The following is a 16,982-nucleotide window of genomic DNA, read 5'->3' on the forward strand; positions in this document are numbered from 1 at the left end:
AATTGGGGTTCCCTAACTCCATTCGTTCGCATTTAATGAACGGATATGTCAAATCCACGCACTTTCCACAAACTTTTCGTTTTGTGGAAAAACACGTTCAAAAAACTAAAAATTTTCAAATTTTCAATGATCGATATATCGAAAACTAAGCATTTTTGACAAAATTGTTACTAAATACTTTCTCTTTAAAATACACTTTTTATAACCAGTATCTACTTTTTTGTAACATTTTGTGAAAAATGCAACCATTTTCAAAAAACAAGCTGAAAATATTCAAACTTTCAATGATCGATATCTCGAAAACTAAGAATTTTCGACAAAATTATTACTTAACATTTTGTCTTTAAAATACACTTTTTATCTCCAATTTGAACTTTTTTGTAACATTTTGTGCAAAATACAGCCATTTTTTAAAAAAGAGCTAAAAATATTTAAATTTTCAATGATCGATATCTCGAAAACTAAGCATTTTTAACAAAATTGTTACTGTTTACAATCAAACTTAAAAAGTGTCACATTTAAATAACTACAAAATTGATAAGTTGGCAGCACTGACACCCCCGCGTTGTGTGTTGTTATCAGTGATGGGATTTATACAATGTGTGGTACAAACTCAAAGGGTACTTTTATGCATGGACAATCATCACCACTGATTCGATATTTTTATTTTATTGTTGCTACACAGAAATTTGATACTCTTTATTTAAAATATACTGCTGCCTTTCTTGCGTTTGACAATATGCAACAGTTTCAACATTTTTGTAGTGAATTATGGGCGGACATAACTTTTCTTAAAAAAAGCTAAAAATATTTTAAGTTTTTAATTATCGACATCTCGAAAACTAAGCCTTTTTCACAAAATTTTTAATTAACATTTTCTCTTTACAATACACTTTTTTACCCAATATGTGTTATTTTGTTACATTTTGTGACAAATGCAGCCTTTTTCAAAAAAAGTGAAAAAAATATTTAAACTTTAAATGATTGATATCTCGAAAACTAAGCATTTTTGACAAAATTGTTAATTAAGATTTTCGCTTTAAAATACACCTTTTAATACCCAATATGCACCTTTTTGCTACATTTTGTGACAAATCCAGCAATTTTCTAAAAAAAACGCTAAAAAAATTCAAATTTTCATTGATCGAAATCTCAAAAACAAAGATTTTCTTACAAAATAGTTACTTAACATTTTCTCTTTAAAATACACTTTTTATCCTCAATATGCACGTTTTGTTACATTTTGTGAACAATGTAGTCATTTCCTAAAAAAAAAAACTAAAAATATTTAAATTTTCAATAATCGATATCTCGAAACCTAAGCATTTTTGACCAAATTGTTACTTAACATTTTCTCTTTAAAATATATTTTTTATGCCCAATATGCACTTGTTTTGTTCCATTTTGTGAAAAATGCGGTCATTGTCTAAAAAATGCTAAAAATATTTAAATTTTCAATGATAGATATATCGAAAACTAAGCATTTTTGTCCAAATTGTTACTTAACATTGTTTCTTCAAAATACACTTTTAATGCCCAATATGCACTTTTTTTGTTACCTTTTGTGAAAAATGCAGTCATTGTCTGAAAAAAGGTAAAAATATTTAAATTTTCAATAATCGATATCTCGAAAACTAAGCATTTTTGACCAAACTGTTACTTAACATTTTTTCTTCAAAATACACTTTTAATGCCCAATATGCACTTTTTTGTTACATTTTGTGAAAAATGCAGTCATTGTCTAAAAAAGCTAAAAATATTTAAATTTTCAATGATCGATATTTCGAAAACTAAGAATTTTTGGCAAAATTGTTACTTAACATTTTCTCTTTAGAATACACTTTTTATGCGTAATATGCACTTTTTTTGTTCCATTTTATGAAAAATGCAGTCATTGTCTAAAAAAAGCAAAAAATATTTAAAGTTTCAAAGATCGATATCTCGAAAACTAAGCATTTTGACCAAATTGTTACTTAACATTTTCTCTTTAAAATACACTTTTTTCCCCAATATTAACTTTTTGGTTACATTCATGTTTACAATCAAACTTAAAAAGTGTTACGTTTGAATAGCGCTCATCTTATGTTTACTGGGAAGCTGACTAGAAATAACTACAAAATTGATAAGCTGGCAGCACTGACACTCACGCGTTGTATGATGTTATCAGTGATGGGATTTATAAAATGTGTGGTACAAACCCAAAGGGTACTTTTATGCGTGTACAACCATTCGATTCGATATATTTATTTTATTGTTGCTACACAGAAATTTGATACTTTTATTTAAAAAATACTGCTGCTACTGCATTTGACAATACGCAACAATTTCACATTCTTTGTAGTGAATTATGGGCAGACAATACTTAAATTTTGAAGGGTTACATTATGAAAAAACTGCAGCCATTTTCTAAAAAAAAGTTAAAAATATTTTAACTTTCAATGATCGATATCTCGAAAACTAAGCATGTTTCACAAAATTGTTACTTAACATTTTCTCTTTAAAATATACTTTTTTACCCAATATGAACTTTTTTGTTACATTTTGTGAAAAATGCAGCCATTTTCTGAAAAAAAGCAAAAAATATTTAAACTTTCAATGATCGATATCTCGAAAACTAAGCATGTTTCACAATATTGTTACTTAACATTTTCTCTTTAGAATACACTTTTTTACCCAATATGGACTTTTTTTGTTACATTTTGTGAAAAATGTAGCCATTTTTGAAAAAAAGCAAAAAATATTTAAACTTTCAATGATTGATATCTCGAAAACTAAGCATTTTGTGCCAAAATTGTTACCTAACATTTTCTCTTTAAAATATACGTTTTTACTCAATATGAACTTTTTTGTTACATTTTGGGAAAATGCAGCCATTTTCTGAAAAGAGCTAAAAATATTTAAACTTTCAATGATGGATATCTCGAAAACTAAGAACTTTTCCCAAAATTGTTGCTTAACATTTTCTCTTTAAAATACACTTTGTTACCCAATATGGACTTTTTTTGTTACATTTTGTGAAAAATGTAGCCATTTTTGAAAAAAATGATACAAATATTTAAACTATCAATGATTGATATCTCGAAAACTAAGCATTTTTCCCAAAATTGTTACTTAACATTTTCTCTTTAAAAAACACTTTTAATGCCCAATATGCATTTTTTTTGTTACATTTTGAGAAAAATGCAATCATTGTCTTAAAAAAAGCTAAAAATATTTAAATTTTCAATGATCGATATCTCGAAAACTGAGCATTTTTGACCAAATTGTTACTTAACATTTTCTCTTTAAAATACACTTTTTATGCCCAATATGCACTTTTTTTGTTACATTTTGTGAAAAATGCAGTCATTGCTTAAAAAAGCTAAAAAATTTTAAATTTTCAATGATAGATATATCGAAAACTACGCATTTTTGTCCAAATTGTTACTTAACATTGTTTCTTCAAAATACACTTTTAATGCTCAATATGCACTTTTTGTTACATTTTGTGAAAAATGCAGTCATTATCGAAAAAAAGCAAAAAATATTTAAATTTTCAATAATCGATATCTCGAAAACTAAGCATTTTTGACCAAATTGTTACTTAACATTTTCTCTTTAAAATACACTTTTTTCCCCAATATTAACTTTTTGGTTACATTCATGTTTACAATCAAACTTAAAAAGTGTTACGTTTGAATAGCGCTCATCTTGTTTACTGGGAAGCTGACTAGAAATAACTACAAAATTGATAAGCTGGCAGCACTGACACTCACGCGTTGTATGATGTTATCAGTGATGGGATTTATAAAATGTGTGGTACAAACTCAAAGGGAACTTTTCTGCGTGTACAATCATCACCACTGATTCGATATTTTTATTTTATTGTTGCTACACAGAAATTTGATACTCTTATTTAAAAAATACTGCTTCTACTGCGTTTGACAATATGCAACAATTTCACATTCTTTGTAGTGAATTATGGACAGACAATATTTAAATTTTGAAGGGTTACATTATGAAAAAACTGCAGCCATTTTCTAAAAAAAAAGTTAAAAATATTTTAACTTTCAATGATCGATATCTCGAAAACTAAGCATGTTTCACAAAATTGTTACTTAACATTTTCTCTTTAAAATATACTTTTTTACCCAATATAAACTTTTTTGTTACATTTTGTGAAAAATGCAGCCATTTTCTGAAAAAAGCAAAAAATATTTAAACTTTCAATGATGGATATCTCGAAAACTAAGCATGTTTCACAAAATTGTTACTTAACATTTTCTCTTCAAAATACACTTTTTTACCCAATATGAACTTTTTTGTTACATTTGGTGAAAAATGCAGCCCTTTTCTGAAAAAAGCAAAAAATATTTAAACTTTCAATGATCGATATCTCGAAAACTAAGCATGTTTCACAAAATTGTTACTAAGCATTTTTTCTCTAAAATACACTTTTTTACTAAATATGCACTTGTTTGTTACATTTTGTGAAAAAAGCAGTCAAAAGTTTTAAACTTTTAATGATTGATATCTCCAAAACTAAACACTTTTGACAAAATTGTTACTTAACTTTTTCTCTTTAGAATATACTTTTTATGCCCAGTATGCTTTTTTTGTTACATTTTGTGAAAAATGCAGTTATTTTCTAAAAAAAAGCTAAAAATATTTAAATTTTTAATAATCTATATCTCAAAAACTAAGCATTTTGGACTAAATTGTTACTTAACATTTCCTCTCTAAAATACACTTTTTATCCCCAATATGTAATTTTTTGTAGCATTTTGTGTAGAATGCAGCCATTTTTTAAAAAAACTAAAATATTTAAACTTTCAATGATCGCTATCTCGAAAACTAAGAATTTTGAACAACATTTTTACTTAACATTTTCTCTTTAAAATACACTTTTTTACCCAATATGAACTTTTTTGTTACATTTTTTAATACAAAATTTATTGTATAATGAATATATGATATATGTTTCAAGTTGAATTCATGTTTAGAATTATATTTACAATCAAACTTAAAAATAACTACAAGCTGGCAGCACTGACACTCACACGTCTTATGATGTTATCAGTGATGGGAATTATCAACTGTGTGGTATAAAAGACAAAGGGTACATTTGTGCGTATACAATCATCACTACGGATTCGATATTTTTATATTATTGTTGCTATAAAGAATTTTGATACTCTATATTTAAAAAATTCTGATGCTTTTGTTGCATTTGACAATATGTAAAAGTTTCACCATTTTCATAGTGAATTATGGGCGGACATTATTTAAATTTTTACGGGTTACATTTTGGGAAAAAATGCAGTCATTTTCTACAAATAGTTAAAAATATCTAAATTTTCAATGATCGATATCTCGAAAACTAAGCTTTTTTAATAAAATAGTTACTTAAAATTTTCGCTTTAACTTACACTCTTTATACTCAATATGCACTTGTTTGTTACATTTCGTGAAAACTGCAGCCATTTTCTAAAAAACAGCTAAAAATATTTAAACTTTCAATGATCGATATCTCGAAAACTAAGCTTTTTGACAAAATTGTTACATAACATGTTTTCTTTACAATACACCTTTTATGCCCAATACGCACTTTTTGGTTACATTTTGTGATAAATGCAGACATTTTCTAAAGAAGCTTAAAATATTTAAACTTTCAATGACGTATATCTCGAAAACTAAGCATTTTCGACAAAAGTGTTAATTAACATTTTCTCTTTAAAATACACTTTTTAAGTTCAATATGCAATTTTTTGTTACATTTTGTGAAAATGCAGTCATTTTCTAAAAAAAAGGCTAAAAATATTTAAATTTTCAATGGTCGATATCTCGAAAACTAAGCATTTTTGACAAAATTGTTACTTAACATTTTCTCTTTAAAATACACTTTTTTACCCAATATGCACTTTTTCGTTACATTTTGAGAAAAAAGCAGCCATTTTCTAAAAGACATGGGTAAAAACTTTTAAACTTTTAATGATTGATATCTCGAAATCTAAGCACTTTTGACAAAATTGTTACATAAATTTTTCTATTTAGAATATCCTTTTTGTGCCCAGTATGACCTTTTTTGTTACATTTTGTGAAAAATGCAGACAGTTTCTAAAAAAAGCTAAAAATATTTAAATTTTCAATGATCGATATCTCGAAAACTAAGCATTTTCGACAAAAGTGTTAATTAACATTTTCTCTTTAAAATACACTTTTTAAGTTCAATATGCAATTTTTTGTTACATTTTGTGAAAAATGCAGCAATTTTTGACAACAGGAGAGCTAAAAAGATTTCAACTTTTAATGATTGATATCTCGAAAACTAAGCCTATTTGAAAAAATTGTTATTTAACATTTTCTCTTTACAATACACTTTTTGACTCAATATGAACTTTTTGTTACATTTTGTGAAAATTCAGGCATTTTCTAAAAAAGCTAGAAATATTTAAACTTTCAATGATCGATATCTCGAAAACTAAGCATTTTTGATAAAATTGTTACATAACATGTTTTCTTTAAAATACACCTTTTATACCCAATACGCACTTTTTGGTTACATTTTGTGATAAATGCAGACATTTTCTAAAGAAGTTTAAAATATTTAAACTTTCAATGATCGCTATCACGAAAACTAGGCATTTTTCACGAAGTTGTTGCTTAACATTTTCTCTTTAAAATATACTGTTTTACCCAATATGAACATTTTTATTACATTTTGAGAAAATGCAGTCATTTTCTGAAAAAAAAAAAATATTTAGACTTTCAATTATCCATATTTCGAAAACTAAGCATTTGTGACAAAATTGTTACTTAACATTTTCTCTTTAAAGTTCACTTTTTATGCCAATTATACACTTTTTTGTTAAATTTTGTGTAAAATTCAGCAATTTTTGAAAAAATCGAAAAATATTTGAACTTCGAAAACTAAGCATTTTTTGTAAAATTGTTACTTAACATTTTCTCTATAAAATACACTTTTTTCCCCAATATGAATTTTTTGGTTACATTTTTTAATACAAAATATATTGTATAATGAATATATGAATAAATACTTGAAGGTGAGCCGTTTCAAGTTGAATTCATGTTTAAAATGATGTTTACAATCAAACTTTAAATTGTTACCTTTGAAAAAAGCTGATCTTGTGTTTACTGGGAAGCTAAGACCTTGGAAGCTAAATAACTACAAAATGGTGAAGTGGCAACAATGACACTCACTCATCATGTGATGTTATCAGTGATGGGAATTGTAAAATTATGGTACACAGTTAAAGGGTACTTTTGTGCGTATACATCATCACAACTGATTTGATATTTTTATTTTATTGTTGCTATACAGAATTTTGATACTTTATATTTAAAAAATGCAAAAGTTTCACCATTTTTGTTTACACTTTTTATGCCCCATATGCACTTTGTTATTACATTTTGTGAAAAATGCAGCTATTCTCTAAAAATGCTAAAAATATTTAAACTTTCAATAATCGATATCTCAAAAACTACGCTTTTTCAATGAAATAGTTACTTAACATTTTCGCTTTAAAATACACTTTTTATGCTCAATATGCACTTTTTTCGTTTTGTGAAAAAATGGAGCCATTTTCGAAAACTAACCATTTTTGACAAAATTGTTACATAGCATGTTCTTTCTAAAATACACTTTTTATGCTCAATATGCACTTTTTAGTTACTTTTGGTGAAAAATTCAGCCGTTTTGCAAAAAAGGTAAAAATATTTAAATTTTCAATGTACGATATCTCGAAAACTAAGAATTTTTGACAAACTTGTTACTTAACATTTTCTCTTTAGGATATACTTTTTTATCCAATATGAATTTTTTGTTACATTTTGTTAAATATGGAGCCATTTTCTTAAAACAGGCAACAAATATTTAAATTTTGATCGATATCTCGAAATCTAAGCATTTTTGGCAAAATTGTTACTTAACATTTTCTCTTTAAAATACACATTTTATCCCCAATATGCATTTTTTACATTTTGTGAAAAATGCAGTCATTTTCTAAAAAAAGCTAAAAATATTTAAATTTTCAATGATCGATATCTCGAAAACTAACCAATTGTGACAAAAGTGTTACATAACATTTTCACTTTAAAATACACTTTTTATGCTTTTTTGTTACATTTTGTGGAAAATGCAGCCATTTTCGAAAAAGCAGCTACAAATATTTCAACGTTTAATGATGGATATCTAGAAAACTAAGCATTTTTGACAAATTTGTTACTTAACATTTTTTTTAAATATACTTTTTATGCTCAATATTCGAAAAAAAGAACTAAACATATTTTAACTTTTAATGATGGATATCTCGAAAACTAAGCATTTTGATAAACTTGTTACTTAACATTTTCTTTTTAAATTATACTTTTTATGTCCAATATGCACTTTTTTGTCACATTTTGTGATAAGTGTAACCATTTTCTAAAAAAAGATAACATTATTTAAACTTTCAATGATCGATATCTCGAAAACTAAGCATTTTCGACAAAATTGTTACTTAACATTTTCTCTCTAAAATACACTTTGTATGCCTATTATGCACTTTTTGTTACATTTCATGAAAAATGCAGCCATTTTCTTGAAAGCTTAACATATTTAAAGTTTCAATGATCGATATCTCGAAAACTAAGCATTTTTGACAAAATTGTTACTTAACATTTTCTCGTCAGAATACACATTTTATACCCAATATGCACTTTTGTGAAAAATTCAGCAATTTTCCAAAAAGTGTAAACGATCGATATGTCGAAAACTAAGGCTTTTCGACCAAATTGTCTTAACATTTACTCTTTGAAATACACTATTTCCAAAATGCGTTTTTTAAAATTTTTCAAAAATGTTTTAATATTTGATTTTCAAGGATCTATAATTTGAAAATGAAAAGCTTTTAACAAAAGATTTTTCTTAACATTTTCTTTTTCAAAAAAAGTTATATGCGTTTTTAATTTGGTTTTTGTGTTGCATATAGGTATGTATTTGTTTAAGCTTTATTCCACCATGTTCAACATATTTCTTCAAAATTTTGGCAAATTAAAAGTAATTCCCACATAATTTGGAAATGTATTATATGCATTTGAATTTATATTGAAAATTATGTTTACCATCAAACTTAAAAAGGGTTGCATTTGAAAAACGCTCATCCTGTGTTTAAAAGGAAGCTAAGATCAGAAATAGCTGCATAATAAATAGACTCTATATTAAAAAAATTATGATATTTCCCATACTGTTTGCGTTTCTTGCGTTTAACAATAAGCAAAAGTTTCACCAGTTTTGTTGTGAATTATGGGCGGACAATATTTAAATTTTAAAATGTAATGTTAGTTAGAAGGAGGGTTAAAATTTATTCAAATTTTGGTTGAAAAATATCCACAACAATTTAAATTTTTAATTTGCCTCATATAGAAAATTGCTAGACAAATTATTGAGTAGCGATGCATTTCGATTTGAAGATTACAATTGACGAATTATTGCTAATGTATAGAATTTTACTGTTGAGGGTAATTATAAAGATGTTATTTTTACTCATGTGAAAAATGTTTGACGAAATGTAGAAGTTAAGCATTTTTCAAACGTTTGTATTTATTGGCATTGTACCAGTAGTCAGAATGCGAAGTCGGTATATTTAACGGCGGTAAAAATTGCCCCAAATTATGTGCAAGGTGGCAATCCTTCAACGCTTTATGTGTTGCGCATAGAATGGGGACATGTACTCAAAATCTGCGGTATATAGGAGGAAGTCCCGAAAATATGCGGAAAAGAGAAAATCGGTTAAATATCGGGGAAAAATCAACGAAAATTAATAATTTTGTGTGTAATAAGTGTCAAAAAAAATATTGAACAGAATTAACCGGCAATAATGTCATAATTTTTGTGTCCCCAAAACATGCGTTAGACATATATATATATATATATATATATATATATATATATATATATATATATACATATATATATATATATATATATATATATATATATATATATATATATATATATATATATATATATATATATATATATATATATATATATATATATATATATATATATATATATATATATATATATATATATATATATATATATATATATATATATATATATATATATATATATATATATATATATATATATATATATATATATATATATATATATATATATATATATATATATATATATATATATATATATATATATATATATATATATATATATATATATATATATATATATATGGGAGCTATATCTAAATCTAAACGGATTTTAATGATATTTGGCAGGTTTGGTTGATACCACAGAAGGTTACCTTTTGCTAAATTTGAGTAAGATCGGGTAATAATAAGTGCGTTTTGTGGCCAAATTTGGGAAAAATCGGGCGATACATATATATGGGAGCTATATCTAAATCTAAACCGATTTCTTTGTGCTAAATTTGACGATAATCGGTTTGTAAAAAGCGCAACGTAACCCCATTTGTCGAAATCCGGCGATACATATATATAGGAGCTAATCTAAATTTGATCCGATTTCTTCCAAATTCAATAGCATTCGTTCTTGTACCCAAAAAACACCCTGTACCAAATTTCATTTAAATCAGTTAATAATTCCGACCGGCATACTGCGAACAACAAGTACATGGACACACGGACAGATACCAAGCGCTAGATCGACTCTGGAGATGATTCTGAGTCGATCGGTATATATTTTATGGGCTCTAAAATCAATATTTCTGCTAGGCACATTTTTTTTGGCATATCAAAGTTATTATACACACGCCACTATGTGGTTTAGGGTATAAAAAGAGAAAGATGCTTTGGCCGCTAAGACCATAAGACGTCAATATTTTACTTCTATCGAAAATTTAGTAAAAATTTTATTTCTATAGCAAACTTTATCCAAATTTTAGTTTTATAGAAAATGTTATCAAAACTTATTTCTATACAAAAATTTATCAAGATTTTATTTCTATAGAAAATTTTGTCAACATTTTATTTCCATAGAAAATTTTGTCAAAATTTTATTTCTATAGAACATTTTGTTTCTATAGTAAATTTTGTCAACATTTTATTTCTATAGAAAATTTTATTCCAATAGAAATTTCTCTCAAAATTTTATTTCTATAGACAATTTTGTCAAAATTTTATTTCTATAGATAATTTTATCAAAATTTTATTTCTATAGAAAATTTTATTTCTACAAAAAAATTCTGTCATAATTTTATTTCTATAGAAAATTTTGTCATAATTTTATTTCTATAGAAAATTTTGTCAAAATTTTATTTCTAAAGAAAATTTTTCTAAAAATGTTATTTCTATAAAAAAATTTGTCAACATTTTATTTCTATAGAAAATTTTATTTCCATAGAAAATGTGTCAACATTTTATTTTATTTCTATAGAAAATGTTGTCAAAATTTCATTTTTATAGAAAATTTTGTCAAGAATTTATTACCATAGAAAATTTTGTCAAAATTTTATTTCCATAGAAAATTTTGTCAAAATTTTATTTCCATAGAAAATTTTGTCAAAATTTTATATCTATAGAACATTTTTTCAAAATTTTATTTCTATAGAAAATTTTGTAAAACTTTTATTTCTATAGATAATTTGTCAAAATTTTATTTCTATAGAAAATTTTGTCAAAATTTTATTTCTATAGAAAATTTTTTCAAAATTTTATTTCCATAGAAAATTTTCTCAAAATTTAATTTCTATAGAACATTTTATTTCTATAGAAAATTTTATTTCCGTAGAAAATTTTGTCAAAATTTTATATCTATAGAAAATTTTTTCAAAACTTTATTTCTAAAGAATATTTTGCCAAAATTTTATTTCTATAGACAATTTTGTCAAAATTTTATTTCTTTAGAAAATTTTGTCTAAATTTTATTTCCATAGAAAATTTTGTCAAAATTTTATTTCCATAGAAAATTTTGTCAAAATTTTATTCGAAGCAATTCGAAGCCCAATTCATGAATTTTTGCCATCGTTCCCAATGAGTTGTGGCACGGTGCGTTGTCTTCGTGGAACAACACTTTTTGCTTCTCCATATGGGGCCGTTTTGCCGCGACTTCGACCTTCAAACGCTCCAATAACGCCATATAATAGTCACTGTTGATGGTTTATCCCTTCTCAAGATAATCGATAAAAATTATTCCATGCGCATCCCAAAAAACAGATGCCATTACTTTGCCAGCGGACTTTTGAGTCTTCCCACGCTTCGGAGACGGTTCACCTGTCGCTGTCCACTCAGCCGACTGTCGATTGGACTCAGGAGTGTAGTGATGGAGCCATGTTTCATCCATTGTCACATATCGCCGGAAAAGCTGGGGTGTATTAAGAGTTAACAGGTGCAAACACCGCTCAGAATCATCAACACGTTGTTGTTTTTGGTCAAATGTGAGCTCGCGCGGCACCCATTTTGCACAGAGCTTCCGCATATCCAGATAGTGATGAATGATATGACCAACACGTTCCTTTGATATCTTTAAGGCCTCTGATATCTCGATCAACTTCATTTTACGGTCATTCAAAATAATTTTGTGGATTTTTTTGATGTTTTCGTCGGTAACCACCTCTTTCGGGCGTCCACTGCGTTCACCGTCCTCCGTGCTCATTTCACAACGCTTGAATTTTGCATACCAATCAATTATTGTTGATTTCCCTGGGGCAGAGTCCGAAAACTCATTATCAAGTCAAGTTTTTGCTTCCACTGTATTTTCCCTTCAGAAAACAGTATTTTATCAAAACACGAAATTTCTTTTTTCCATTTTTTTCACAATAACAAAAGTTGCTTCACAAAAGAGCGTCTTTCTCTCATCTCACAAGCTAATTGACATACAGACGTCAAATTTTGACACGAATCATTTGAAGGTTGGTACTATATAAAAATAATATGCATTTAATACCAGCGACGCCATCTATGTGTCAACCTGTTAAAACTTCCATAACTATGTACCCCTTACTGTTCTTACATATGGAAATGCGGGTTATCTCCCAATCCTATACCACTCATACCCCACAAACAATGTTTACTAATACAGTAGGGGTGGTTTAGGGTATAATATAGTCGGCCTCGCCCGACTTTCTACTTTACTCACTTGTTATCATAAAAGTTTGACAAAATTTTTCTTTGGACTTATAGGATGATCCAATGCTACGAAATAAGTCCTTACATTTTTAAATTCTAGAAATAAGCAGGCATAATTAAAATTTTGTTTATTTTTTTTAATTTTAATTATGTCAACAGATTCACAAATGTTTGTGGCTTAACATAAGAACGAAACCGATAATAAATGCATGGGGATTCTTTTCTCTATCGCGGTCAACCGTTTTTAAGGTTCGTAAGTAGTCCTTTATTAGTCATGCATATATTAAATAAATTTTTGTTTTTTCCCCTTTATCATAATCTCTACATTCAGTGTTCAACGTTTATTGCGCATCTTTTCATGATATTAGTACAATTCAAACTGATGGATAATAGTGAATAATAAAGTAAACAAATATATTTTTATACAATATTAATGTGTGTTTTATTACATATTTAGCAAAAACAAGTATATACGGCCGCAAGTTCGGCCAGGCCGAATCTTATGTACCCACCACCATGGATTGCGTAGAAACTTCTACGAAAGACTGTCGTCCACAATCGAATTACTTGGGTTGTGGTATCTTAAAACTTCTTAACATCGTTTTCTAAATTTTGAGTTAGTCCATACGTGGTATATATTAGACAAAAAGGTATGTATAGATAAGTCTACAAATAATTTCGAATTGATATGGACTTTTGCACGGTACGTAGAGAGCTAGAATTTTAATATGGGGGTCGCTTATATGTGGGCTAAACATATACAATTATGAACTTGATATGGACCAATTTTTGTGTGATTGGGGATCGATTTATCTGAGGGCCATATATAACTATAGACCGATATGGACCTAGTTAGGCATGGTTGTTAACGACCATATACTAGCACAATGTACCAAATTTCAAGCAGATCGGATGAATTTTGCTTCTCCAAAAGGCACCGGAGGTCAAATGTGGTGATCGGTTTATATGGGAGCTATATATAATTATGGACTGATAGGAACCAATTCCTACATGGTTGTTGGATACCATATAAAGGGTGATTCTTTTGAGGTTAGGATTTTCATGCATTAGTATTTGACAGATCACGTGGGATTTCAGACATGGTGTCAAAGAGAAAGATGCTCTGTATGCTTTGACATTTCATCATGAATAGACTTACTAACGAGCAACGCTTGCAAATCATTGAATTTTATTACCAAAATCAGTGGCAGAAAATCCGCTTTTTTATCGACAAATTTTGTTCAGCGATGAGGCTCATTTCTGGTTGAATGGCTACGTAAATAAGCAAAATTGCCGCATTTGGAGTGAAGAGCAACCAGAAGCCGTTCAAGAACTGCCCATGCATCCCGAAAAATGCACTGTTTGGTGTGGTTTGTACGCTGGTGGAATCATTGGACCGTATTTTTTCAAAGATGCTGTTGGACGCAACGTTACGGTGAATGGCGATCGCTATCGTTCGATGCTAACAAACTTTTTGTTGCCAAAAATGGAAGAACTGAACTTGGTTGACATGTGGTTTCAACAAGATGGCGCTACATGCCACACAGCTCGCGATTCTATGGCCATTTTGAGGGAAAACTTCGGAGAACAATTCATCTCAAGAAATGGACCGGTAAGTTGGCCACCAAGATCATGCGATTTGACGCCTTTAGACTATTTTTTGTGGGGCTACGTCAAGTCTAAAGTCTACAGAAATAAGCAAGCAACTATTCCAGCTTTGGAAGACAACATTTCCGAAGAAATTCGGGCTATTCCGGCCGAAATGCTCGAAAAAGTTGCCCAAAATTGGACTTTCCGAATGGACCACCTAAGACGCAGCCGCGGTCAACATTTAAATGAACTTATCTTCAAAAAGTAAATGTCATGGACCAATCTAACGTTTCAAATAAAGAACCGATGAGATTTTGCAAATTTTATGCGTTTTTTTAAAAAAAAAAGTTATCAAGCTCTTAACAAATCACCCTTTATTAACATCACGTACCAAATTCCAACCGAATGGGAAGAATTTTTCTCTTCCAAAGGGCTCTGGAGGTCAAATCTGGGGATCGGTTTATATGGGGCCTATATATAATTATGGACCGATATCGACCAATTTTTGCATAGGAGTTTGAGGCCATATATTAACACCACGTACCAAATTCCAACTGAATCAGGTGAATTTTGGTCTTCCAAGAGGTTCCGGAGGCCAAATGTGGTGATCGGTTTATATGGGGGTTATATATAATTATGAACCGATGTGGACCAATTTTTGCATGGTTGTTAGAGACCATATACTAACAGCACGTACCAAATTTCAGCCGGATCGGATGAAATTTGCTTCTCTTAGAGGCCTCGCAAGCCAAATCGGGGGATCGGTTTATATGGGGGCTATATATAATTATGGACCGATGTGCACCAATTTTTGCATGGTTGTTAGAGACCATATACTAACACCATGTACCAAATTTCAGCCGGATCGGATGAAATTTGCTTCTCTTAGAGGCCTCGCAAGCCAAATCGGGGGATCGGTTTATATGGGGGCTATATATAATTATGGACCGATGTCGACCAATTTGTGCATTGTTGTTAGAGACCATATACTAACACCATGTACCAAATTTCAGCCGGATCGGATGAAATTTGCTTCTCTTAGAGGCCTCGCAAGCCAAATCGGGGGATCGGTTTATATGGGGCTATATATAATTATGGACCGATGTGGACCAATTTTTGCATGGTTGTAAGAGACCATATACTGCCACCATGCACCAAATTTCAGCCGGATCGGATGAAATTTGCCTTTCTTAGGGGCCTCGCAAGCCAAATCGGGGGATCGGTTTATATGGGGGCTATATATAATTATGGACCGATGTGGACCAATTTTTGCATGGTTGTTAGAGACCATATACTACTACCATGTACCAAATTTCAGCCGGATCGGATGATATTTCCTTTTCTTAGATGCCTCGCTAGCCAAATTTTGGGGTCCGTTTATATGGGGGCTGTACGTAAAAGTGGACCGATATGGCCCATTTGCAATACCATCCGACCTACATCAATAACAACTACTTGTGCCAAGTTTCAAGTCGATAGCTTGTTTCGTTCGGAAGTTAGCGTGATTTCAACAGACGGACGGACGGACATGCTCAGATCGACTCAGAATTTCACCACAACCCAGAATATATATACTTTATGGGGTCTTAGAGCAATATTTTGATGTGTTACAAACGGAATGACAAAGTTAATATACCCCCCATCCTATGGTGGTGGGTATAAAAATAATAATGGAATACTTAATAATATAATTTATAAAAAAAACTCAATGATAAGGGATTTCTTTTTTATAGACTAGTTTGAACGGCGTTCCACATTGTAGTGGAACTGCTTTGAAACACTCAGAAATGTCACCAGCATTACTGATCCACCGCTGAGAAACTTTTTGGTGTTTGGTCGGAACTGGGATTGAACCCATTGAATACAAGACGGGCATGTTAACGGTGCTATAAAATATATCAATTAGGTTAACTTTATTTAATATTTGCTATGACTAAGTGCATATTCATGGAATAATCCATACGTAAATATATCTGCATAGATTGCTATAGTATGTATTTCAATCCAGGTAGACATGATGGGCTTGTCACGATTACATTGTTGCAAATGATTAGCAATTGGCTGGTGTAAAGTGATATTTAAAGGGATGTTATCCAGGAATATAGCCTCATAGTTGTGGCAGGATGCATTGTTGTTACCACACACGTGTATGTATATCAAAATGGCTACCTCTGATTAATACACGCAAAGAAAATTTCCTTAAAATTGAGTCAACCAATGCAAATGTTTACGCAAAGCATACAATATTTCATTCTTTACAAAAAGTTTCATTTTAATAACGAGAAAAAAACACACTAAAC

General features: G+C 29.2%; 1 protein-coding gene across 1 annotated transcript in view; it reads left to right on the plus strand.

The window, feature by feature from the left end:
- LOC142240019 (gustatory and pheromone receptor 39a-like) overlaps nucleotides 1-9,183 on the plus strand; it is a 12,770-nt gene extending 3,587 nt beyond the window's left edge. The window contains exon 3 of the mRNA XM_075311738.1: nucleotides 9,119-9,183. Coding sequence (XP_075167853.1) covers nucleotides 9,119-9,183 — 65 coding nt within the window. The remainder of the gene's footprint in view (nucleotides 1-9,118) is intronic.
- The last annotated feature ends 7,799 nt before the right edge of the window (nucleotides 9,184-16,982 follow it).

This window comes from Haematobia irritans, chromosome 5 (genome assembly GCF_050003625.1).
Source record: "Haematobia irritans isolate KBUSLIRL chromosome 5, ASM5000362v1, whole genome shotgun sequence".
Classification (NCBI taxonomy): domain Eukaryota; kingdom Metazoa; phylum Arthropoda; class Insecta; order Diptera; family Muscidae; genus Haematobia; species Haematobia irritans.